This window comes from Salmo trutta, chromosome 38, assembly GCF_901001165.1.
Source record: "Salmo trutta chromosome 38, fSalTru1.1, whole genome shotgun sequence".
In the NCBI taxonomy this organism is placed as follows: domain Eukaryota; kingdom Metazoa; phylum Chordata; class Actinopteri; order Salmoniformes; family Salmonidae; genus Salmo; species Salmo trutta.
This window is the reverse complement of record NC_042994.1, coordinates 7,896,723-7,923,326: the sequence shown is the minus strand read 5'-3', so window position 1 is coordinate 7,923,326 and position 26,604 is coordinate 7,896,723. Positions and strand designations below refer to the sequence as shown.

General features: G+C 43.8%; 1 protein-coding gene across 3 annotated transcripts; it reads right to left on the bottom strand.

Moving 5' to 3' along the window:
• Positions 1-4,162: 4,162 nt before the first annotated feature.
• LOC115178305 (centrosomal protein of 170 kDa) lies at positions 4,163-26,604 on the bottom strand. 3 transcript variants are annotated; one of them, XM_029739422.1, is made up of 20 exons: positions 25,518-25,561; positions 24,569-24,598; positions 24,266-24,420; positions 23,819-23,908; positions 23,647-23,725; positions 23,238-23,296; positions 22,356-22,551; positions 19,205-19,342; positions 18,533-18,997; positions 17,809-18,239; positions 17,508-17,636; positions 16,987-17,122; positions 15,230-16,759; positions 14,719-14,971; positions 14,440-14,557; positions 11,865-12,023; positions 10,870-10,958; positions 10,320-10,413; positions 8,365-8,416; positions 4,163-7,919 (listed from the first exon to the last, which is right to left on the bottom strand). In XM_029739422.1, exons 3-20 carry the CDS (start codon positions 24,368-24,370, stop codon positions 7,615-7,617), a joined length of 4,428 nt encoding a protein of 1,475 aa, XP_029595282.1. In that variant the 5' UTR covers positions 24,371-24,420; positions 24,569-24,598; positions 25,518-25,561; the 3' UTR covers positions 4,163-7,614. The 3 variants fall into 3 exon arrangements, with proteins under 3 accessions (XP_029595282.1, XP_029595281.1, XP_029595283.1); XM_029739421.1 differs by lacking the exons at positions 24,569-24,598; positions 25,518-25,561 and adding an exon at positions 26,407-26,604; XM_029739423.1 differs by lacking the exons at positions 24,569-24,598; positions 25,518-25,561 and adding an exon at positions 26,407-26,603 and having other exon boundaries at positions 17,818-18,239.

The following is a 26,604-nucleotide window of genomic DNA, read 5'->3' as shown; positions in this document are numbered from 1 at the left end:
CACACACACACACACACACACACACACACACACACACACACACACACACACACACACACACACACACACAAACAAACAATCACTTAAAAGTTACTCTTCTAGACTCTTCCCTCCTCTAGACTCTATCACTGTCAGTCTATAGCTAGTCAATGAGTGAGCCAAGCCCTTCTAAACCACCGTGGATCTGTAAGTGGGTGACTGTCTATAGCTCTTCAAACCCACCGAGGTTCTCTTCTCTCACTGGCTGTCTAACTGTCTGGCGTGCGTATGGGCAGTGGGTGGGCTGGTTCCTCGTGGGAGGTAGGGCTCAACAGGGAGTGCTGCAGCAGAATGAAGTGGGAGAGTGCCAGACCCACTTAAAGGCACTGAGTGAGTGAGGGTGAGCGTGTGTGTGTGTGTGTGCACTACATTCAAATTAATATTCTTACGTCAGTGAGGAAATCTATTTATCACATGATAAAGCTATAGTATGTTTATCTCTGTTAGTCCAGTGGTGTCTGTAGCCTAACCTACTGCACATGTCAGAGTATATCACTGTATTGTACAGCACCAGAGTGGGACACTAGTGGGTTAGCTAATAAAGTATTGATTTGACACTGCCTCGACTACATATAGACTGCTGTGATATTGCCTCTGCCTCCAACAGCATTTCATTGGTATATACAGTACGCCTTTTAGGTCATTATGTAGTTTCACAGTGCCGATATAGCCATACACTGTAAGTCTTGAATGAATGGAGGTTGTGTAAATACTGAAGCAAAGAGAAAGTGTTCAGTGGCCCTTGAACGATTTATGTCACGGCTAGAGAACCTTTCTGACACCAGAATGGATTTTGCAGTGATTGTTCTAGTTTCATGACCTAAATTATGCAGCCATCATTGCATCAATACTGCACAGCTAACCTGATTCTTAATAGGTGAATTCTCCTATGGCAGTAGTTCCTATATAGCCTGTGAAAATGTACTTACTCACAAGCCTCCATCTCTCCACTCCAGGATGGAAATTGCAATATTTATGCCCTTCCTTTTTTTCCTCCAGTGTTTATAGTGAACAGCATACTAATTCCTCCTTCTCCCCTACAGCCAGGTCTGCATAGGCAGATTTGCTGACACAGTACTTTTGTTTCTTTTTTTTGTCCTCCTCAAACCTTCATCAGTCGACCACAAGCAGTAGTAGTTAATTGATGGAAAGTATAGACTATGTAAATATAAACGCCCTATTGCACACACAAGCTTGTTTGGTGTCGTACGTCTTAGCCTAGTCAATGTGAGGAGACAAAGTGCCACGTCATCATCACTGACAGCTGAACTTTTTAATATCCATGTTATGTAAGATGAACCAAAGACTTTGATACAGTATTCTACTGTGAGAAGTGTGTATCAGAACAAACAGAATGCAGCATAAAGGTCCAGTAATATCATAGAAAACCAATTTGAACGTTATACTTTATATAAACCAATATCCGTCAGATATGTAGAAGAATTGAGGTACTGCCTAGGTCCCCAAGTCATCACATTTGTCAAAATGAATCAAAAACTAGTCCAGTCTCTCTATGCACACTGACACTCCAACACACTCATAACATACACACACATTTATACTGACTCTACACTCTCATAATATACACACACATTTATACTGACTCTACACACTCATAACATACACACACATTTATACTGACTCTACACTCTCATAATATACACACACATTTATACTGACTCTACACACTCATAACATACACACACATTTACACTGACTCTACACTCTCATAACATACACACACATTTATACTGACTCTACACACTCATAACATACACACACATTTATACTGACTCTACACACTCATAACATACACACACATTTACACTGACTCTACACTCTCATAACATACACACACATTTATACTGACTCTACACACTCATAACATACACACACATTTATACTGACGCTACACACTCATAACATACACACATATTTATGCTGCTGCTACTCTGTTTATTATATATATATATATATATATATATATATGCCTAGTCACCTTACCCCTATACATACCTACCTCTATCACTCCAGTATACTTGCACATTGTAATATGGTACTGGAACTGACCCTGTATAAAGCTTCTTCCTTTCTTGTGTTCTTCTTATTTATATTTCTGTATGTTTTTGTTCTACCTTATGTTATTTTTAGTGCTACATTGATATCGATTACTGCATTGTTGTATTTGTAGCTTGCAAGAAAGGCATTTCACTGCACTTGTGCACGTGACATTAAAACTGGAAACTTGAAACTGTACAGAATAATATCCTACCCAGACAAAAGGACAACGAGGCCAGCACACTCTTAATCTTTCATTTCCATGTAAAACCCCAAGACATTCAAAACCACAGTTCAGTAACAAGCCTCAACTTAATTCTGAAAACCCAAGATTCTCCCAGTAGAATTAGAGCTCCAAAAGCACATGCTGTGCAGCAGCAGCATCAGTAGCCCAATATGACAAAGGGGAACGGCTTTTTACACTGCAGGGGGATTAAACAAGTGGAGCAGAATATCTTAAGACACAGTAATTACAGTATTTTTTTTTTTTTACAATTGCTAGGACCCATTTCTCAATACTTAGGTCACTTTTTCAAAACTTTTCACACAGTTCTCTTAACCAACTTTCAGCTTGGCACAGCAGTTCATTTCACATCCAAAATGCACTAAAACTACCAAAATACTTCATACATGTCTCAAATCAACTCATTCTTCCATAACACTAGCAAAGGTTGTCACCCAACAAGCACACGTTGTCACTCATAAAACAACCACCTAAAAAACACTAACAACAGGTAGCATTAGCTGTTGTTAGTGTTTAATGTTTTCTTTTGTAAAATGTCTTTACAAAACAAGAATGACACCTCTCAACTGTTTAGAATTCACTGCAGTATATGTTACAGGAATGAATCAGACATGATGCAATATGCTTCAATATGTTTTATGTCATTTTTTGGCATTGAATGGTTCCAAAAATACAAGAATTTGTGTATACACCATCTACCGATACAGATACAGTAGCAATGCTAGTCAGCCCTGTCTTCTACATTTGGCCACATGTTCTCATCCACGTCACATCTTATGTCATCTTGGGCAATACACATTTGATCATGTGGATGGTGGTCATCAGCCTTCCACCTCCATGAGGAAAATAATTCCTCTATGGGGGTTGAGGAATGGAGAGTAAGGTGGGAGGAAAAGCGACACCATCCTGGGATGGGCTGCAAACCCTTCTGTGACTGCACGGGAGTGGTGAAACGCTACATTGTCCCATACAATTACAAACGTTGGCCGATTTCACCTCACCTCAACCCTTTCCTCACCTGGCACAACCCTTCCATAGAGGTCATCCAGGAATGAAATGAGGCCCAATTATCGGTTTGTGTAACAGCAATCCATCAGAGGATATTTCTGCACACATTGTGATGTTGGCACCCCTCTGGCCCGGGACATCCACTGTGGTTCTTTTCCCAATCACATTTCTTCCTCGCCGCAAAGATGAATATGTGGGGTGTTTGCGCCTGGCTTCAATCTCCATGACTCTCATGCGTGTTATGTTAGAATTTGAACTTAAGTTTAACAGTTTTGAAAAGAGTATGTAAACATGTGCAAATTGGCCTGTAGGTACATGGTTGTGTCTGAGTGAGAAAAGAATTAACGAAATTTGAAAGATGTAGTCATTGAATGCATTTTGTGCCAAAGCAATGCAAAATGATCCACAGTTTAGCCCACATAGACTGCTGTTGTGTTCACTGTGTGAAGACTTTTGAAAAAGTGACCTAAGTATTGAGAAATGGGTCCTAGCGATTGTAAAAAACTGTAACAGAGCACCGCAGACGGCCCTTCTGAGCCATGGGACGGTCCATTCTAATAATTCTATTTCTATGTTCTGTGTGTCCTGTATGTTCCGTTTAATAGTGACTGAAAGAGGTCGGACAATGGGGTAGAGTTGAGTGTGGCGCTGAGGGAGAAAAGCAGGGAGGGCTAACATACTGCAGCCAGGGAATTTTTACAGTAGCAGCTGACTGACTAAAATATTTCATAGAATTTAGTTATTGTCCCAACATGTGTTTAGAAATATATACAGCATGGATATCTGGATATGAAATTCACATGAAAAAAACTGTCAATGATAATCATGCATTTTATTAAAATCAGTGGAAAGTAGACAAACAAAAATCATGTAACCATTATCTTACAAAGATAACAAATAAATCATGACAATTAGAAAACCTATCCGTACAAAATATACAAGCAGAAACATGTAAAAGGTTTGAAATGACATAAAGACAATAAAGACCTTACTAATAAGCCACAAAACGCTATTTTCTTTATTAATAATCAAGCTGTTTTGGCTGAGAAACATCAACAGTTACGATCAGGTTACATTCATGTGTAAACATTGGTATGAGGCAGGACATCCAGACACAGTATGGGTATATCATAGAGGTAGATAGAGGACTCTAGTGCCTAAAAGCCATTTCAGCATGGGCAGCACCATTAAGGAATTTCACAATTTTTAAGTAGAACTGGATGGGACTTTTTATGGGTTAAGAAAGGATCACATAATTCAAACCAGCACATCAGGAGGGATCAGCCAATGAATTACACTTGTGAACAAACATTCCATAACTGCAGATGGCGGTAAATCATAAACCTTGGATTTATACCTGTTCAAATAACACACTCCAGGTTGCAGTGTGCACCCTTTCAGTTTGTTTACCAACTCATAGTAGTAGAATAAGAAAAGTAACCACTTCAAAATGGAGATGGCCTCAATGGTGCTGTATGCTCTCACAGACGCCATAAACGGACAGATACAATGTTGTGTCCTCTATCTAGCTCTATGGGGTATATAGAGCTACTTCCTGGTCCAATTTACTTCCTGGGTCCATTTAATTTCCCGGTCCATTTCAGGGTTTCTCTCAGCACATGGTAATGTTCAGTAGGGTACACTGGAGCAAAATGTTTTGCAACGGATAATAAAAATGATTGGTTACCTACCCGCTTAACTCCATTTCAAAACGTTTTCTCCCGACTGAACATGATCCTGGTCTCCGACTATTATCCCTTTCTATGCTGGCTTTTACTCAGATCTCTTCGCTTCATAAGCGTTCTTCAAGTACGTTAACCAGAACACTAGTGTGTGTTCCATGACTCAATCACAGATGGCTGGTGGCGCCTTAATTGGGGAGGAGGGGCTCATAGTAATGGCTGTAATGGAATGGTGTTTGATACCATTCCATTCACTTCACTTCATTCCAGTCATTATTATGAGCCGTCCTCCCCTCACCAGCCTACGGTGGACTCAATCATAATGGATAATCAAAACCAGTTCTCAATCAAAACCAGTTCCAATGAAACCCAGCACCCGCAAGGAGTACACCCAGACCTGTTTTGGTCAACAGATGTTACGTATCCTTACTATCGACAGATATCCTTACTAACACCACCACTCTGTGGTGAATCACCTCAGCTTTAACATGTGCAAATCAACAAATGTTAGCTTAGCTACATCTCCTAGCCTGCGTGCCAGTCTGCTTCTGCACTCTTTCCAACTCCTTACACAATTGTCATGCCAGACATGAGGCACCCAGGCTATTTCCATCTTATAGTTTCATCAACGTTGGTTTTGACAATGGGCACTTTGTGACGTAATACACTTGGATATGGGGACTACTTTCGGGAACACATTTTTCAGGAAGCTACTTTACCACCTAGCCTACAGTAGTTAGTTATTAGTAACATACAGTACAGCTATCTTTGATGCATCATTCTTAAGAGATACTGTATCACTCCACAAGGGAAGGCATGGATGGGAGAATTAGAACTATTATACACATTTAAATGGATACATAACACTGTACATACCCTATGTCTTTTTATCTGAATAAATAAAGAATAATATTGGTCTCTCTTTAGTGGAAAAATCGTAATATTAGAACAAGCGCACCAAGCTGCAAGTGCTACAAGTCAGCTAACAGATACAGTATGCTATATGTTCATATTCACAATATTTGCTGAGCTATGCTATGCTATGCATAATGGCGGGATATTCTGAAAAATATTTTCAGAAAGACACTGAATTCTATTCTCCAATGCTGAACCATGGTGTCCATTTAGTTTTTGTTGTAATTTGGGTTCTATATAGACCCCAAAAGGGTTGTAACCACAAAGCAGACAGTCGATCAGGCAACAGTCAAATGCAAGCTCATCAGTCAAATGCAAGCTCATCAAAGCAGTGACTTCATCGCTTGTAAATAGTAGCCTGTACACTAAGAAAATAGGGTTCCTCAAGGGTTCTTTGGGAAGGGTGATGATTCTATGTGGAACCATACTGACCCAAATAACCCTTTGAGCCCTTCAATGGTTCTTTGCTTTTAGCGATAATTCAAATGTAGGGACGGCGGCTCATTTGAATATTTTGGGGCGTGGTTTGCTATCAGCTCTTTTTGTCCAACCGTGAGTGAGAGTGTAATTTCAGTTGATCTAATCTGTTGGGTTATACTGTTACACGTGATACAATATGTGACTATAGCCAGTGACAAACGCACGTATGGCCTTGTGTCAATTGAGAACGGTTGATTAAGTACTTCTGGAACGCTGTTCCAGAGCAAGCACACCTGATTCAACAATAATAAAACCTATGGAAATTTAACAGTATAATATGTCTATTAAACCTGAATTAAAACCCCTCTATGGATTTACAAAAAACCTTTTGAGATTGAGATGGTTCTTTACAGAACCATTCTCCATTAAAAAAAGGGTTCTATATAGCCCCCAAAAGGGTTGGAACCACAGCGGAACCCTTTTTGGCTCTATATATAACCTTTTTTAATGGACATGGTTCTTTATAGCACCATACAGGTTCCATTTAGAACCTTATGAGTATGGTTAAAGAACCAAAGCCAAAGAACCCTTATTTGCCACTATATAGAACCATTTGTTTTTAGTGTGTAAAGTTACACGGTGTTACACAATCGGCAACACTGTCGAACACAAACAGAATCATATCAAAAGTCTTCTGAAAAGTCATCAATCAACCAGCAACAGGTGCCGTTAGCAGACCATAACGCAAAATAACTCTTGATACTTTTCAAACGTGTTCAAGAATATTGATAGAGTAGTGTTGATGACGGACTGTAGGACATGTACTGGTACATAGATTGTATTGACAGTACAACCTTTCTATACACATGTTATAGCTACAGAACAAGCTCACTGTTGGCTCCAATTCATATGAACAAACGGATTGGTATGTCATAGACAAAGATGAACAGTGTTTCTTCACTTCTCTTTTGGTCAGGTCTGATGTCCAGGAGGTTTGTCCAGACGTTGAAGGAAATGTCAACCCACTGGGCGTACACTAGTTGAGTCAACATCGTTTCCACGTCTTTTCAATGAAATTACGTTGAAACAATGTGGAATAGATATTGAATTGACATCTGTGCCAAGTGGGAATCCCATCTCTCCAAGTCTTTTACCATCCTCCCTAGTAGTGAGCCTCAATCAGGGCCCCTCCAAGCAAGTGTTTAGGTAGTTGTACTTTAGTTGTGTGTTCTAGATCCAGTATCCTCCTCATTTATGAACCACACAGTTCTGTTCTCCACCACTAGAGGGCAGATTATTATTCACATGGAGTCCCAGGTCTCTCTCTGCCACCTGGGTAGAGGTGCCTGAGGCCCCCGAGGAGGGTCCACCGCTGGGGGCCGACAGGGTGCTGCTAGAAGGGCCTTCTCCACTACTACCTCCAGGGGGGTGACCGGCAGTGGAGGGTCCCGCTGCCCCAGGACTGACCCTCTGCAGGTCGGTCAGAGGACTGGTCAGTCCCAGGCTGGTCAGGGCATCCAAGGTGCCGTCCGGATCCACCATCACATCAATCACTGTGGAGCAAAGAGGAGAAGGAGAAGGTCTAAGTCAATGAAAGAGGTGGTCTGTCTATCAGTCAGTCAAAGAGGAGAAGGTCTGTAAATCAGTCAGTCAAAGAGGAGAAAGGTCTGTCAATCAGTCAGTCAAAGAGGAGAAGGTCTGTCAATCAGTCAATCAAAGAGGAGAAGGTCTGTTAATCAGTCAGTCAGAGAGGAGGTCCGTCAGTCAAAGAGAAGGTCTGTCAATCAGTCAGTCAAAAAGGAGCTCTGTCAATCAGTCAATCAAGCAAGCAAACAATCAATCATAGAATGGAAGATTTATTGATATAAAATGTGATGATTGATATGATGAAATACGTATGAATATAGATGCTCTATGCAGATGCTAACTGTATATCTCTTTGACCTGTACTATATACAGCTGAAATCAAATCATGTATGACTGTCTCAGGACTCATACCTAGTAACTGTCTCTCCACTCTCTTCAGATCCTGGAGGACAGTGGTGATCTCCTGGTAAACAACCACACAACAAACAAAAAGGTCAACAAAAAAACACAACAATTGTTTAGGGAATTGAAGAAGGGATACCGTTCACGATAAGACACTGATGTCCTCACCTGTTATCTTCCTTATACAACAACAACATCAGATTGACCCTTGTTACCTTCCTCCTTTCTACTGGGAAAAGTTGAAGCAATTAAAATGTGGCATAATCATCCCTCCATTTGGACTCTAGTGAACAGACACATCACTGAGAGGTAGCCTAAGGCCAGCCACTGTGTTCAGTCTGAATTTACAACCTTGTTCCTGAGCAAGGCAGTATTTTTTGGACCACCCACGACAACTGACTATAAGTCAAGTCCTTTGACTAATCAAACTGCTCCTCTCCTCCAGCTTGAATGGAAGGTCTGATATAGGATCAGTTTAGCCTTTTAGATCATAATTAATAAAATTATATGAACATGAGAGACCTGATCCTAGATCAGCTCTCCTACTCTGAGACACTTTTTAATACGGGAGGACAGTGAGGAGGGATCGCTGATATAGGGAGGTGGGACTGAAAGGTTGTCGGTTCAAATCCTAGGACGGACATATTATCGGCGTTCACCCGAGAGTGACACTTGATTCTGATGTGATGTTTGATACTGTTGTCGAATGTTATGTTATACTCTCAGAGAGAGAGAAAGATAGGGAGTGAGAGAGAGGCAAGAGAGGGAGGGAGGGAGAGAGAGAGACAGAGGGAGGGAGGGAGACAGAGGGAGGGAGGGAGAGAGACAGAGGGAGGGAGGGAGGGAGAGAGAGAGAGAGGGGGAGAGAGAGGGGGAGAGAAAAGAGAGAAAGAGAGAGGGGGGAGTCAAACCTCATCAATTAAAGTGGATATTAAAATACTTTATTACAATCAAGAAACATCATAACTTATACTTTCAAAATTGAGAGGAAGTGACTTATTATCTTGATTCAGAAAGTGATGCCAACTCACATCTCAATTAAACAAATGTGACTGTGCAGACCGGGGGGCAGGTTTGAGAAACACGTCCTTATCTCACCGCCTTACCACCTTCTGTTTAGGTCGTCCTACTACATCTGGGTGTTTGTCAGGCTTAACAGACATGATTAATGCAACAGCACCATCAGCCAATGATGGCCTTTAAAACTACTCCGAGCTACCCAGATGGTGGTAGAAGTCATCAATTATTTACCGTCCCAAAGTTTTGTTGCATCATCACCCCAAATAAGAACTCTCTGGTTTGTGTTTAGATTTTTACCAGGCACTTCTCTTGCACCATCGAGAGCGTCCTGACCGGTTGCATCACGGCCTGGTACGGAAATTGCTCCGTCTATGACCGCAAGGCCCTCCAGCGGGTGGTGAAGATGGCCCAGTACATCACTGGGACCATGCTCCCACCCATCCAGGACATCTACTCGAAACGGTGACTGAGGAAGGCCCGCAGCATCATCAAGGACTCCACAAACCCCAGCCACGAGCTGTTTACTCCCTTACCGTTGGGCAGACGTTATTGGAGCATGAGGTCTAAATACTGCACAATGTAAACACTTGCCCCCCAACCCCCATTCCCCCAAAACACGTGTAAATATTGGACTATAAATTGTGCCTTCCTTTATTATACTTATGCTAAAATGTTTATTCTATTCTACTGAACCATTAACTTTATGTTCCTATTATTATTTTTTATTAAGTTTTATTGTGATTGCACCGTCCAGAAGGAACCTGCCAGTACACATTTGGTTGGACGGTGTATACTATGTGTATCCCGTACCTACGACTAATACAACTTGAAACCTGAACTTGAAACTAGGTCCACCTGCCCTCTGCAGTCATTTATCCCAGCTGCTGGGTGGTACAGCAAGAGGCAGGGTGTGAGGTCAGGACAGTAGGGGTCTGGCACCTTACCGTGCTGGAAGTCTGGAGGAGCAGAGAGTCATGCTCGGCTTGGAGTTTATTCTCAATCTCGTCCCATTTCCGGTCCTTATCTTTGAATAATATCCTGGAGAATTTTTCAAAAATAAATTGAAAATAAATATCTGTTCTATGATCACGTTGAGTGATTTAATTCGTGTGAAATGGGTTGAGGGGGGACATGGAAGTGGTTTCTGATGTTTCAAAAGTGAGGATGGATGATTCGAGTTGTCATCTTAACCTTTATGAAGTGCCATTCATAATATGCAAATTAGGATATCGTGTTTTCTAGGATACAATCCATCATATCTTATACAACACTACTGATTCTTCCTTGTCGTTATCCGGACTTGATCCAGTTCAAAGCACAGCATGTAGCTGCATGTATTCAGAATAAAATGACTTCAAAGTCAAACGCTAGCCTATTATTTCACACTGCTTGTGCTTTCTTGCAACTCATAAAGCACTTCATCATCAAAATCAGGGAATTCATTATTTCACATTCCTTTTCTTTGAATGAGTCGTGATGAAAGGTGATGCCTACCTGATTTTGCCTGCTGTTTTGTCCACAGAATGGCGTATCCGTGCAGAGAGCTGGGTCACAGATGCTAATAGTAAACTGTCCAACACCGCCTGAGGGGAAACAACAAGGAAAAGAGGAGGTCTTATGTAAGAGGTGCTTCAGTAAACACCTAAAATAGCATAATAACTAGGACAGGCAGGGATACCAAGGCTATATGCAGTCACAAAACCATGAGGATATTAGATATACAATAGCTTCTTTTTGCCCAAATCTCCCAGAAACCAGCATCATCCATCATTAATATAGCAATAAATGTGATATTAAGGACCAGACCCCTTTTTTCAATTTTCACCTAAAATGACATACCCAAATCTAACTGCCTGTAGCTCAGGCCCTGAAGCAAGGATATGCATATTCTTGGTACCATTTGAAAGGAAACACTTTGAAGTTAGTGGAAATGTGAAATGAATGTAGGAGAATATAACACATTAGATCTGGTAAAAGAAAATACAAAGAAAAAACGAACCTTTTTTTATTACATCATCTTTGAAATTCAAGAGAAAGGCCATAAAAAATGTATTCCAGCCCAGGCGCAATTAACATTTTGGCCACTAGATGGTATCAGTGTATGTGCAACGTTTTAGACTGATTCAATGAACCATTGTATTTCTGTTCAAAATGTTATATCAAGACTGCTCAAATGTGCCTAATTGGTTTATTAATAACTTTTCAAGTTACACACTGTTTCATCAATAATACAGTATGTTTCTGATGGGATAGGGTCAATTCACCCTGACATCCAAGTCCTTTTGGTTTATTGGCTGTGTTTTGTCTCTCTCTAACGACTGTTTTTCAAACTTCTTTATCTCAAACTGGTAATGTTGCCATTGTCATTATAAACACACATTGGATAAAGACAAGCTGAACCAGACTAGAAACCAGGCTAAACCAGAGTACAATCAAATACTTTCAATTATTTATATTTTTAGTTTGGATTCCAAGCGGCAACAACTCACGTCCTCTCTGTTCCAGGTCTGGCGGCGAATGGCACGGGGACCCTGTCTGTTAGAGTTGCGTGGCCGGAGCTCCACGGGGCGGACGTTATTACCCAGAATGCTCTCTGTAGATGGGCCGCTCCCCAGATCCAAGCCATCGTCAAAAACTCGCTCCTCCAACTGGGCAAAGCACCCAAGACAAAGTAATTTGTTTTCTGATATATACAGTACCAGTCAAAAGTTTGGACACATCTACTCATTCCAAGGTTTTTCGTTATTTTTACTATTTTCTACATTGTAGAATAATAGTGAAGACATCAAAACTATGAAACAACACATATGGAATCATGTAGTAACCAAAAAAGTGTAAAACAAATCCAAATATATTTGAGATTCTTCAAAGTAGCCACCCTTTGCCTTGACGACAGCTTTGCACACTCTCTAACGTCTGCTTCCAACTCACACACTCAAACACGTAGATCCCCTGAACACAGCTTACTTTCCAGACCACTTTCCGGCTCACACTCTCAAACATAGATCCCCTGAATGCAGCTCCCTCTCCAGATCCCAATCACCTGAATTCTGATCACCTGTTCACACACCTGTATGTCATTATCACACACTATTTAGTTCAGTTCTTTGCACCCCATCATTGTGAGGTATTGTTTGTTTTGTGACACACTTCTAGTTGGAGCTCTGGTTTGCCTGTAATTTAAGCATCCTGTGTATGATAGTTGTTGCCTGGCTCACTAACGACGCCTTTTGCCTATTCCCTGCCTGTACTTTAGCCTATCGGATTTCCTGTTATCAACCTATTATCTGATCTCCCAGACGACGTTACTAGCCTTTTCCCTGCCTGTACTGTTGCCTTTTTGGACCCCCTGTGTATGACCTTCTGCCTGCCCCTGGACCCAGCTACCTGCCTCCTCCTGTGGTCCTTTACATTAAACACCTGCTGCGCCCTGCGCTTGAAACCAGCTCTCTGTCTCCCAAAGTGTTCATTACACACGCTTGGCATTCTCTCAACCAGCTTCATGAGGTATTAACCTGGAATACATTTCAGTTAACAGGTGTGCCTTGTTAAAAGTTAATTTGTGGAATTTCTTTCCTTCTAAATGTGTTTGAGCCAATCAGTTGTGTTGTGACAAGGTAGGGGTGGTATACAGAAGATAGCTCTATTTGGTAAAAGACCAAGTCCATATTATGGCAAGAACAGCTCAAATAAGCAAAGAGAAACGACAGTCCATCATTATTTTAAGACATGAAGGTCAGTCAATGCGGAACATTTCAAGAACTTTGGAAGTTTCTTCAAGTGCAGTTGCAAAAACCATCAAGCGCAATGATGAAACTGGCTCTCATGAGGACCGCCACAGGAAAGGAAGACCCAGAGTTACCTCTGCTGCAGAGGATAAGTTCATTAAAGTTACCAGCCTCAGATTGCAGCCCAAATAAATGTTTCACAGAGTTCAAGTAACAGACACATCTCAACATGAACTGTTCAGAGGAGATTGTGTGAATCAGGTCTTCATGGTTGAATTGCTGCAAAGAAACCACTACTAAAGGACACCAATAATAAGAGACTTCCTTGGGCCAAGAAACATGAGCAATGGACATTAGACCGGTGGAAATCTGTCCTTTGGTCTGATGAGTCCAAATTTGAGATTTTTGGTTCCAACCACAGTGTCTTTGTGAGACGCAGAGTAGGTGAACGGATGATCTCCACGTGTGTAGTTCCCACCATGAAGCATGGAGGAGGAGGTGTGGGGGTGCTTTGCTGGTGACACTGTCTGTTATTTATTTAGAATTCAAGGCACACTTAACCAGCATGACTAATACACGCCATCCCATCTGGTTTGCGCTTAGTGGGATTATCATTTGTTTTTCAACAGGACAATGACCCAACACACCTCCAGGCTGGGAAAGTGCTATTTGACCAAGAAGGAGAGTGATGGAGTGCTGCATCAGATGACCTGGCCTCCACAATCACCTGACGTCAACCCAATTGAGATGGTTAGTGATGAGTTGGACCACAGAGTGAAGGAAAAGCAGCCAACAAGTGCTCAGCATATGGCAGAACTCCTTCAAGACTGTTGGAAAAGCATTCCAGGTGAAGCTGGTTGAGAGAATGCCAAGAGTGTGCAAAGCTATCATCAAGGCAAAGGGTGGCTACTTTGAAGAATCTAAAATCTAAAATATATTTTGATTTGTTTAACACTTTTTTGATTACTATATGATTCCATATGTTATTTTATAGTTTTGATGTCTTCACTATTATTCTACAACGTAGAAAATAGTACAAATAAAGAAAAACCCTGGAATGAGTAGGTGTGTCCAAACTTTTGACTGGTAATGTAAATCCACAATATTCACAAGGAGCAGGCTTCAGGGCCCGTATTTATGTAGCTTCTGATAAGAGTAGTGATCTAGGCTCAGTTTTTAGAATTTTGATCATATTCCTAGATCAGCACTCCTACTCTGAGACGCTTTATGAATATGGGCCCTGATATGTACAGGTAGCTCAGACTTTTGGGGAAATCATGACTGATGGCAACAGCTACATAAAGTGGGATTTATTGCATCGTGGGATGTGTAGTACCATGGCTCCTGGGTCAGTGGCAGCACTAGCGGCTGGGCTGACTGAGTCGATCTCTCCGGCCACGTCATGGATCTCCCTGGCCAGCATGGCCAGGTCTTTGGCTAGGTCCTGACTGATCCTGTCAACATACAGGAAATGAATCAGTTAAATACCCTTGATTTTACTTCTATTGTGTATTATTGTGCGTATTATATTGTATAGGCCTAGTGAGATTGCTCCACTATGGAATTGACCCTACAGTATCTCTGTATATGTACAGTACAGACTGCTCCTCCATACCTGGCGATCTCTTCACTGTGAGTGGTCCAGTCCTTCATGTACTCCTCCTGTTCTCTGCCTGCTGACTGCTGCCTCAGAGCCGCTATGCCCCCCGGACTGGGCGTGGCAGGGGCGGAGCCACCCAGCTGGGTCAGCCGCGGCGACGCAAAATGCCGGGCGGGACCGCCGTGCTTGGACGGGTGGCGGTTGGAGCCGAACTCGTCCTCAGAGGTGGAGGCGTAGTCCATGGGCATCCGGCGCCACCGGCCACCAGCTGGAGTCAAGAGAAGATGTTTTGTCAGTAGCAGTAGTAGTGATTGAGAGCTTTACCACTACTAGATACACATAACTGTCCATAGAGAAGAGATTTTACTCATACATATAAATGTACATAAAGATGCTCAATTATGACAGAACCTACAAAAAGACTATAGCACAAACATGATACAAAATCAAACATTGCGGTGGATAAGTTACTAGAGAACAGTCACTCAGAAACACTACTCCTGTATCAGACAGTACAGTATGTTACCTGTGGGGGTGATGTAGCCCTTAGACTTGTCAGGTAGTTTGGAGGCGCTGTTAGCCCTGGCCCTGGGTATTATCCCTCCCATGTTGCTGACTCCTCTGAGTCCCTGTCGGACGGTGTAGTTGGTAGCAATGCTACGAGCCCCTATCCCCCGGCTACGGCCCCCCGTGGCCTCTGAGTCACTCTGGGCAGACGGAGATCCCATCCTGGGCTTCCTGGGCTGGGCCAGGGCCTCAATGCGGGACAGGCCTCTCCGGATCCCTGGTCCGGGAGCTGCGGACCTGGAGCTAGCAGTGCTAGCCTCGGAGGCTACGGACATCCGGTCCATGTCGGCTGGTTCGGTATCGGAGGAGTCCCCCAAACGGGCACGTCTGAGTATCGAGGCCCGGGTGGGCCGCACCTTGGGCAAGGTGGTGGTAGGTTTACTGAGGGTGTTCGTGGTGGTGCTGGACGCCTGGGTGTTTTTAGCCCGGCTAGCCTTGGTGCTAGCCTCCCCTCTGGTGCTTCCGGCTTGGGTTCTGGCGTGGGAACTGTGGGAGCTAACCTCATGTATGGAGGGTTGGGAGTCGGAGAGGAGGGAGTTGGAGTTGACGTCGTCATCTGTTAGGTCCAGGGAGGTCCAGGCACGACCAGCTTGGCGGGTCCCTTGTCCTCCAGACGGTCTGGATTTGGGTTTCCTATCCTGGGTATCTCTGGCTCTGGTAGGCCCCTTGGTGGAGGAACACAGCACCGTCTTCTCCCTCTCTTTCTGCTGGGCCGCTAGGGTACGTCTCTTCTGGTGGACCACCTTCCGCCCTCCGACGCCCGCTGCCTGGCTAACGGTGCTGGTGGTGTCCACATCCGACTCGGGCGACAAAGACCCCTCGATGGACTGGCTAATTGGTTCACCCAGGTCTGATACCGTTGTCTCCAGAAACGCACCCACCGCCTCTGAGTCCTTCTGCCGGGTGGTACTATCCACCCTGCCCTCCTTTGTCAGTATCCGTGCCCCAGTTTGCGTGTCAATCCGTGGGATGAGCTCCTGGGGGACGTTGGTGCTGGGTCTCTCCACCGTAAAGCTCTCTTGTCTAAGAAGCGGCTTCCCAGCACTCTCCCTTTCTTTAGCCTTCTCCTCCATCTCCTTCTTCCTCCTCCGTGCCTCCTCCAGTCTCTTCCCCCGACTACTCACTGGCCGAGGAGGCAGTTTCGCCAACACAGTTTCTTTCCGGCTTCCCGCATCTTGGTTCTTCGCTGGAGAGCCTTTTTTCGGACTTCCTCTGGTGCTTCCACCCACACTACCAGCCTGGCTACCCCCACCACCTCCACCACCAGGCTTGGTCCTCCCTACTCTCCCCATCTCCTGGTTCTCCTTCTCCTGGAGCTCAGTGTCCTGTTTCTCCCCCACATCAGAGGGGCGGTGAGCTGGACCAGGGGATCTCCTCCCCCCTGGGGTTGCCTCCTTTGTGGAGGGGAGCTGGGGCAGGGTTCTCCTCTTGCGCTCTGTATAGCTGGAGGAGGCCATGGAGGCAGAGTGACTGGACTCACTGATCTCAGCTATAGAGACAGGGTATAAAAAAAATCATAATCATTTCTACACAATAATATCTACTGTGTCTAACTAACTCCCATATATTGGCGATATAAATACCCAACACTCTTTTCTTTATTCTAGTTATTTTTGACTTTATACTGAAATAAGTGGTATGACTAATAAATTTAAAACAACTGAAAAAGAGCAAATCACTTCAATTTCAGAACAGGTCTAAAACCAGCAGTAGTACCTCTGTCCTCAGTGTGGTAGTGGACATGGGACTCAGCTCCAGAGCCCTCAGGGTCAGTCCTGATGTGGCTGGCAGCCAGAGTAGCCCATTGGGAGACCCACCTGGGACCACCCACAACCAGCTCCTCTGGGAGAGACTGGAGGACAAACAGGGGAGAAACTGAAATTGAACAACACCCAGTCCCCAACATAAAGGGGAGAGACTAGAGCGCAGGGAAGCCAAGGACACATTCTACTAGTCAGCGTGTCACAGTGGCATGTACACATCTATTATTTACAGGTAAAATGCTTAGGACTACTTCAAACAAAACCGCATTTTTGAGAGCATATCTTTTCTTTATAAAAAATCGTATTCTTTCCACAAGGAATGACATCAAACTGAAAGCTTTCTTTACGTGTGAAGTCTGTCTTGATCTTGGAGTATAAATATAGCAAATCTACAGTAGTGTCTGGCTTAGAGTTGAACTCCTTCACTCCTCTGCAATGGAGAGTCTCTGTGTAGACAGACAAAAATGCTGTTACCTCTGGTTCGATACGTCCAGGCTTGCCTCTGTCTCCTGAGCCTGGTCTCTGAGTGGTCAGTCTCTCTCTCTGGATGTCAGGATAGCCCCCCACCCTGGACAGAGACTGGTAGTCCTCCACACCAAATACCTGGGCCAGAACATGGACTTCGATAAACATTCAACCAAACATTCAATCAAGCGGTCAACATAATGTGGGCATAGTGCACTTGCACAGTACCACTTGCAGTAAATACGAGGCTATTCCCTTGACAATAATACACCAATTATGGGACTCATGACTGTATAAAATAGTTATTTACCATCCCCACCTTGTCAATCATTCTCCTGGCCTCCTCCTCTTGGTTATCTTCATTCTCTATCTCTATGGTATATGTCCCCCGGTCGCTATAGTCGTCTCCATGGCGATTCTGAAACCCCTCCCCAAGTCCTATCGGTTGGTGTTGGTCGCGGTGGTAAGGAACTGAATCCTTGGTCCTCTCTCTCTCTCTTAACTCTCCTCCGATGGGTGCCATTTTGGAAGCTGAGGATCTGTGTCGTCGGGCTGGGCTATCTTCCTCGGCAAAGAGTCCCTCTGGGACGTTGGCGCGCCCCTCTCGTATCTTGACCCCTGACCCCTCTAGTCGGCCGCCCCACAGCCCCCTGGAGTGGTCCTCGAGGGCGGCCCGGCGTTGCTCTCCCAGCGCGGCTGCGTTCTCCGAGTCGCTCTGGGTACCGTCCTCGTGTTTACTACCTGAAACGAGAGAGAAGGGGGTTGGACGTTTGGTGTGTGCAGTTATAATCCTATGAACCTATTCGGTTGGTTTCCCAGACACCGATTAAGCATAGTCCTAAACTATGAAGCGCTTTCAATGGAGATTATCCATTGAGCATGCTTTCAAATCAAGGACTAATCTTAATCTGTGTTTGGGAAACTGTCTCATAGTGTAATAACTGTGTAGTGCTATGTAATGTAATGGCAAGAGGACTTGCTGACGGAAAAAAATCTAAATTCTATTCTTATGGCGATTGGTTGGTTGGTCTTACCTTTAAGACTCTTCAGCTGAACCGGCACATCGCTCTTCACGCTCTCCCCGTCGTCCTCCACCACTCTGTCAACAGACTCCGTACGGGCCAATGGGATCTCGTTCTGGGCCAGCCAATCAGCTACTTTCACCTCCGCCGCCACCATGGCCGTTTGCAGGGCGCTCAGCTCCTCTCCCGCGCCCTTCTTTGGGGGCCGTGGCCTCACCTCCGGTGCCACCTTCGCCACCCGGTCCTTAACCGTCACCTTATTGGACGCCTGCAGGTCAAACTTGATGGTGAAGGAGGCGTGGCCCTGGGGGATGGCTTCAGGGCCGGAGACGGGGTTAGCGGCGGTGGCACCTTCCGTGTCTTGGGAGGGGGGTTCGTTGGTATAGGAGGGGATCTCGAAGTAACTGGGCTCCTGGTTTGAGGTGTACAGGCCATTCTCCTGGGCCTCGGCTGTTGTCTCCTTGGGGTCTTTACCATCTGTCGTTTCAAGCAGATATCAAGATGGCGTAATACAAGGACTTAGACTTTGAGATTCAATTGCTGTCATATGCTACTAGAAAGGCAAAAGTCTAATGTTATCTGGTAGGGTTTTTGATGTATAAACAGGCAGACAGACAGACAGGCAGACAGACAAAGTGAAACACAGCTAACTTCAGTCTGTATTCCAGGCTAGACAGCATCTACCTGACTCAGATCTCTCCTGCTTCCTGTCAGTTGTCGTCCCATCCTGCTTCCCAGAGTTCTCATCATCTGCGTCCCCGTCCCCCCACCAGGAAGGCTGGCCGTACAGAGGGGTGCCCCTTTTTAGTACTGCAATGTCCCCTGGGAAAGAAACGACACCATCCACAAGGTCAGTGAGAAAGACACAGATTTTGTTTTGAACTGAAATTGTGTTTCCTCACAGTTCTCCAAATGGCTATTGTGACAGAACAAGTTTAACCTCCTAGTTTGTCTACCGCAGGTATTCCCACGCGCATTGCATTCGGGAGTACGCCAAACATTTTTTTAGATATATATTTTTTATTTAAAAAAAAATATTCTTCACATTTTCAAACAGTACATTTATATTTTCCAACAGGGCTACATATTTGGGTGAGGTTTTCTTCTCACCTGAGTAGCCTTGTTTCACTGCCAAAAATAGCATTCAGTGAAATAACAACACAATGTCAAATACAGGTTCGTCAAATAATTAACATCCAATCACATTAACCGTTACTCTCTCGTGGGAATTCCACTAACGGTCCGTATGTAGCCAAACGTAACTGCTGCTCATTCCGTTTGCTCGAAAATTGATAAATGGTTTAAAAAGGTTAGGCCCGCGTCCATAGAGACACATACCAGCTCTACTGGTTGTACTGCTACTACCAGTAGTACTACACCTGCACCTGTCGACGACACAAGTTGTTCTGCTTCCACGAGCACATCCAATATACATTTGTTGTTATCCCAGCTAGCATGGACACTGACAGTTGTGAATCTGATGTAGCCGAAGAGCTACTGCCCCCTTACCCGGGAAAGCACCGAACAACAGACAAGGACGTTGGACCATCGAAGAGGCGCAAATATGATGAGAACTACATTGATTTGGGGTTCATTTATATTGGGAGTAGTGCCTTTCCTCAGCCACAGTGTGTTATATGTGCAAAAATAGTATCTCACAACTTGATGAAACTTTCACTCTTGCGCAGACATTTAGAAACAAAACATGCCAATTTGAAAAATAAGCCACAGGAGTTTTTTGAGCGAGAATTAAAACGACATTCGAGTAGTAAGACGTGTATAAAAGCCACAGATACCATTAATAATAAGGGGCTAGAAGCATCTTATATGGTGAGCTACCGAGTGACTAGGACAGGCAAGCCCCATACTATTGTGGAGGACTTAATTCTTCCTGCTGCCGCAGATATGGCAGGGACATTGCTGGGGGAAAAGGCCAAAAAAACTATAGAGACAGTGCCTTCATCAAACAACACTATTTCACGATGCATCACTGACATGGCAAGAGATGTTTTGAAACAATTACTGCTTCACATACAAGCCAGTGAATTCTATGCGTTACAGCTGGATGCGTCAACAGTCGTGGCGGGCCAGGCACAGCTCCTGGTATATGTCCGTTACGTTTATGGGGGGTCAATTAAGGAAGACATCCTCTTCTGGAAACCAGGACAACAGGACAACAGGAGAGGATATTTTTAAAGTACTGGACAGCTTTGTGACATCAAATGGACTTTGGTGGTCAAGATGTTTTGGTATCTGTAATGACGGCGCAAAAGCCATGACAGGGAGACATAGTGGAGTGGTAACGAAGCTTGCAAGCAGTTGCTCTCGACGCCACTTCATTACTCTGCAGCATCCACCGAGAGGCTCTTGCTGCCAAGGGAATGCCTGACAGTTTGAAATACATTTTGGACACTACAGTGAAAATGGTTAACTTTGTTAAAGCAAGGCCCCTGAACTCTCGTGTATTTTCTGCACTATGCAATGATATGAGCAGCGACCATGTAACGCTTCTACAACATACAGAAGTGCGCTGGTTATCAAGGGGCAAAGTATTTACATGTATTTTTGAATTGAAAGATGAGCTTAAAGTTTTCTTTACTGAACATAATTTTCACTTGTCTGACCGCTTGCACGATGACGAGTTTCTCACACGACTGGCCTATCTGGGTGATGTTTTTTCTCACCTGAATGATCTGAATCTAGGATTACAGGGACTCTCCTCAGCTATATTCAATGTGCGGGACAAAAGTGAGGCTATGATTAAGAAGTTGGAGCTCTTCTCTGTCTGCATTAACAAGGACAAAAGACAGGTCTTTCCATCATTGTATGATTTTTTTGGTGCAAATTAACTCAAATTTACGGACAATGTCAAATGTGATATAGCGAAGCACCTGAGTGAGTTGGGTGCGCATTTACGCAGGTACTTTCCTGAATAGGATGACACAAACAACTGGATTTGTTATCCCTTTCTTACCCTGCCTCCAGTCCACTTACTGATATCTAAACAAGAGAGCCTCATCGAAATTGCAACAAGTGAAAATTAAATTTAATCAGAAGCCACTGACAGATTTCTGGATTGTGCGGAAAATGATTTAAGACTGAGACTCTCTCCAATACAACCCAACATTGCAGAGTTATGTGCATCCTTTCAAGCACACCCTTCTCATTAACCTGTGGTGAGTTATTCACAATTATCTATGAACAAATAAGGTTTTATATGTAAGATGGTTAAATAAAGAGCAAAATGATTGATTATTATTATATTATTATTTGGGCCCTGGTCCTATAACAGCTCTTTGTCATTTCCAACTTGTGACAAAAACTCACACTCATTCTTATGTTTAATAAATGTATCGTATAGTGTGTGTGTGTGTGGCAGGCTTACAATGATGGCAAAGAACAACATTTGAGAGTGCGCTGACCCTGGTGCTAGAGGGGGTACGCAGCTGGAGGTTGAATGTTTGAAGGGGTACGGGACTATAAAAAGTTTGAGAACCACTGGTCTACCGCAATGTCCCCTGAGAAACAAACAACGACCTCTGCAAACTCGAACTAGCACTTTGTACCCACACAAGTCCCCAAAAGACATTGCGGCAGAACAGTTTGACCTCCAAAGTTGTCTCCAAGTCAGAGCACTTTAGAATCACATTTAGGTGAAAGCCTAGCGTAGGAAACTAAAAATACAGGACACACAGTTGTCACAGCACAGACTGTGTGGGTGTATGGCATCGCCAAAATCCTGTCACCTCTGTTATCTAGTCCTGTCATCTCTGTTAACCTAATCCTGTCACCTGTGTCACCCTCCAAGGTCCATGCGGAGTGCAGGCCCTCTCACCTGTCAGCTTGTCATCCCCGGCCCCCTCTCTGCTGGTCTCAGGGGGTTTACTACCCACTGCCACCGCCCCGTCGGAGCCACCCTCGGAACCACCCTGGGCTGCAGCCTTGACCTCTACTGCAGGTCTGGATGGTACCGGAACAGCTTCTGGAGGCTTTACCGTCTGCAGCAGGAGCTGACTATTAAACTTCTCGTGCTGATAGACGAAGACACAGGACAACACAGAGAGGAGATGAGCTCACACAGTTAGAGGTATGATTATATGGGTCAGTTTAATAAGGAGCTCTTCTATGTTTGCACCAACATACATGGGACAATCTATCCTTGCATCAGTGAAATTACACAGTAGTCACGGTCTTGGTTATAAGCATAGAATTTTTTGTTGTTGTGCAAATCTCAATTGGCACCAGTTCACAATTCACGCAAAATCTGAGTCATTTATGCATGTAGAACTCAAGTTAGGATTCAAACAGACCTAACTGAACAATGTGTCTCCAAGTTCCTCATAAAGTATGTTTTTGTCATTCGAACAAAGCAGTGAGGTTTTGCTACATGCAGCAGAAACCGCCGCCATTCTTGACTGAACATAATCTCCATTAAACATGCATCAACCAACGTAGTAGAAAAAAAGCACTTCTCAGTGCTTTTCTTTCATAATACTTTGTAAGCATATTTTACTGGGGCTCTTTCTCAATTCATATTTCCTCGAGTCCTCGCATCCTCTCTCCTCGCCTCCTCCTCAAAATGGATTACAGAAGAAAGTCAGAGGGGAGGGACCTTGGAACCTCTCCTCCAATATGGTTGAGAAAAAGGCGAGGAGATAGGATGATAAGAAACACAGAAAGAGAACTAGCTATTTCTTTAGCCTACTGTCCAACCAACCTTTAGTGCTTCCTCGGGGACATGGAGCTCTCCTCGCACCACAGTGAACAGGTTGGTATGTGAGACAGGTTAAGGAAAGGTGATTGTACAGCACAGGCTTAGCTCTTTACAGGAGATAGCACAGATATTTAACATTTTAGTCATTTAACGGCCTACATTCTTATTCAGAGCGACGTACAGTCAAGAAACAGATATGCTAATCTATTATGCCTTAGTCACAGCAGTAAGTTTGAAAGGTTAGATGATTTTTCAGGCAGTATATTAAGAGTTATTATTTTACAGTTTTATATACCCGTACTCTGGTCTTGAAGTCCTTTTTTTGTCGCTCTCATTCATTATGTATTGATGAAATTTCAATTAACTACTGTAGGCTAAGCTTCAAAGAAAAAATTTCACCATGACAGGATATCATATCCAAACCTCAACTTGTCGTCAATTTTCAAAGTGATATACACCTGCTCCTGTATTCTGACATCATTCACAAATGTCTGGAAGGAAATGAATATCATTATTAGCAGTTTAGAACAGTTTATGAAGCACATGAATCATTTCATAATCATATTTATTAAAATCTTACTTACCCCATTCAGGCTTCCCAGGTCCTTGACTTTATGTTCGTCCGTGGTTGGCTCATAGTTGATAACGGCATGCTGTTTGTCCACACTGCGGGACTAAAGACACAATAATCCAGTCAATCAATATAATCCTGCTAATCTCTTTATAATCCAGATTACATAGATTACATTTGGTCCAACAGTCACCTGCAGCAGTGCGACCCACTAGATTCGAACCCAGGTCTCTTGACAAGACTGTGTGAGCCCGCCGAGCTAAAGCCTAGAGATCAGCTCTGGGAGCTACCACACGTCTTCAGGTTACTCATCATGCCGGAGTGGTTCATCGACCCACCTCCATAACATTAGCAGTGGTAGTACAGTTTAGGCATAACAGCTACAGTGTTGGACTGACATTCTCCAGTACCCGGGTTGGAGTTCCGTTCTAGACTCGCTACAATACTAAATATGATTTACCTGTAACATGAGTTCACAGTCGTCTCGACCAACAAAGATCATCTCCCAGGGGAGGCGGTGCCTCATGCCCCCGCCACTCACCAGGAACCAGGAAGAGACACTCATCTCTGCCACGCCCACTGCCACACCTGCTCACCTTTAACCCCTATGACACCCTGTGTAAGAAGACAAGGGGCTCCATTCAATCAGTATGGCGGAAGTTCAACGGTACAGCGTGAATGAATGTTTAAAGGCAATGTTCCCGCGTTAGCGGAGACTGCATTCACGGTAACCGCTACATATCTCGGCTCAATGGGAAATTACCGTTAAATTTCTATCACGCAATCTGTAACACTTCAGCAATACAGATTGAATTGAGCCCACGGTCAGTATCAGTTAGTTAGAACAACCAGTCATAACAGCCAACTGTAAATGGAGGGAACACAATCATTACCCTTTTTATTAAAACATTTTATATGGTTGCTCACAATGTAAAGAGCTTTGTGATTTTTGTCTGTAAATAAAAAGCTCTCTACCAATGAAGTGTAGGCCTATTATTATAATGTATTATTGTCACGACATTCTAACTATTTTCGACAAAGTCAAATGAAGAGAATGGATAAAAACCTAAAAACAAACAGGGATAAAGTTAACAACTTTGTCACACCTAAACTCAGCAAAGAGGTTTCTTTAAACTAAATGCCCAGAACACTGACCTGCTGGTATGACTGGACCTTGTTGCTAACAATACGGCCTTAGAACAGACTACATTGCAACCATTCCAGAAGAAATGAGATAATACGTCAGACTGTTTGACATCCTGCATAACGGCCAAATTTAATTACTGAGTGTTGCCGGGTCACCAAACCAAAGTCTCACTGAACCAATGTCACTGAACTGAGAGTGGCCATTCAGTGATGATGGATATATTGTGTTACAGCAGGTTGTAATACAGGCTAACATACAGGATCTAAACAACGACGATAACTGTTGGATAGTTGACCAGATGGCTTAGATAGACCAGACAGACAACCTGAAAGACATGAAGATACTGTATAACATGAGTATGACTCAGGACAGGCTCAGAGATCACAGCAGGTAGACAGAGAGGGAGAGATGGACACACCCACACACTGACAAAGAGTCATCTCGTTTCCGCTCAGAAGAAACATACCATCTGGTGCTCATTTTTTGGCCATAATTCCTATATATATATAGGCCTACAGTAGCCTACATAAAAACACACTAAGACTATATGGCCTAACTAGCCTACCATTCAGTTTGCAGTGACACAGGCCTCCATAGGCAATGCTTGAAGGGGTATGCTACTGGTAGGCCATGCTGACTCACGATGCCCCATCAGTGGAAAAGTGATTTAGCGAGATTTAATCTAATCAGGCACCTTGTCATATCTAGGCCCCGATTGAGTGTTGATGGTTCATATGTGAATGCGATCAGACAGTCCTGATTCTCCATTGTGGAATTGGATTGGTTAACCTTCTATGCGGCCTCGGTCTCGCAATTGTGCCCGACGTTTTTGCATTGGTTTCGTTGCCGTCTCTCTCTCTCGTTCTCCTCTCAATTACAGAGCTATATCGTAAATGACAGCTCATCATTTCTCCCTGGAAGCAACTGTAGATGGCCCTGCCTGAGCACAAAAAACAACCAGCCCTGCGTTAGCGACCGTTCACTTCCTTATTATTACATTTACCATGTGTCCAATAATCATTATTTGTTTTATTAACATAGGCTGTTTTGGGTGTACTCGACACCATATTGATGTATGGCAACTGATGCTGCTGTTTTTCAGTCTGGTCGGTAACCTTTTGCGGTTGAAAGCTTATATGACATCTTTATCATAATCGATAGCTTACATATGTGGTATTACGAGTGCCATTTAGGGCAACGCGTAACACCGAATTACACATACAGGTTCATTTGAAAGGTTTACAATAATAACCCGTCACGTGTTGTTTAGGTCGCCAATTTGATGTGCTCTCTGGGCTGTACCGTTATGGACGACATAGCCTGGTACCCTCGGACACAAATAGCCTAGAATTTTCATTTTGCGGGCCTTTTTTTCTGTAAGGCAGGTCGCGGGCAAATGCATTGTCTGGGTGTGGTCAGATACGGCGGAGTAATAAAACATGCATCTCACTCACCCTTTGTCAGGTACGGAGTATTCAGCATCCGATTTGTATCCTGTAAATCTTTTGATGCACGGTGACATACAGTGAGGGAGCCTGCTGCCTGCCCAGCCCTGGTCCTCGAGCGCTTCTCTTCCTTCGCCTCGAGGTGGCGCTGCGCTGATGTGCAACACAACAAGCCAAGAAGGCAAAGGCAGTCCATCCATGATGCTA

What these genes read in the sequence shown, in the direction of transcription:
- LOC115178305 (XM_029739421.1), bottom strand. Translation starts at nt 24,370, where the DNA reads ATGAGTGTCTCTTCCTGGTTCCTGGTGAGTGGCGGGGGCATGAGGCAC. An exon ending in GGGCTACATCACCCCCACAG is followed by an intron (nt 14,972 to 15,229) that starts GTAACATACTGT and finishes TCTTGACTCCAG; the next exon opens with CTGGTGGCCGGTGGCGCCGG. An exon ending in TCCTCCAGACTTCCAGCACG is followed by an intron (nt 8,417 to 10,319) that starts GTAAGGTGCCAG and finishes GTTGTTTACCAG; the next exon opens with GAGATCACCACTGTCCTCCA.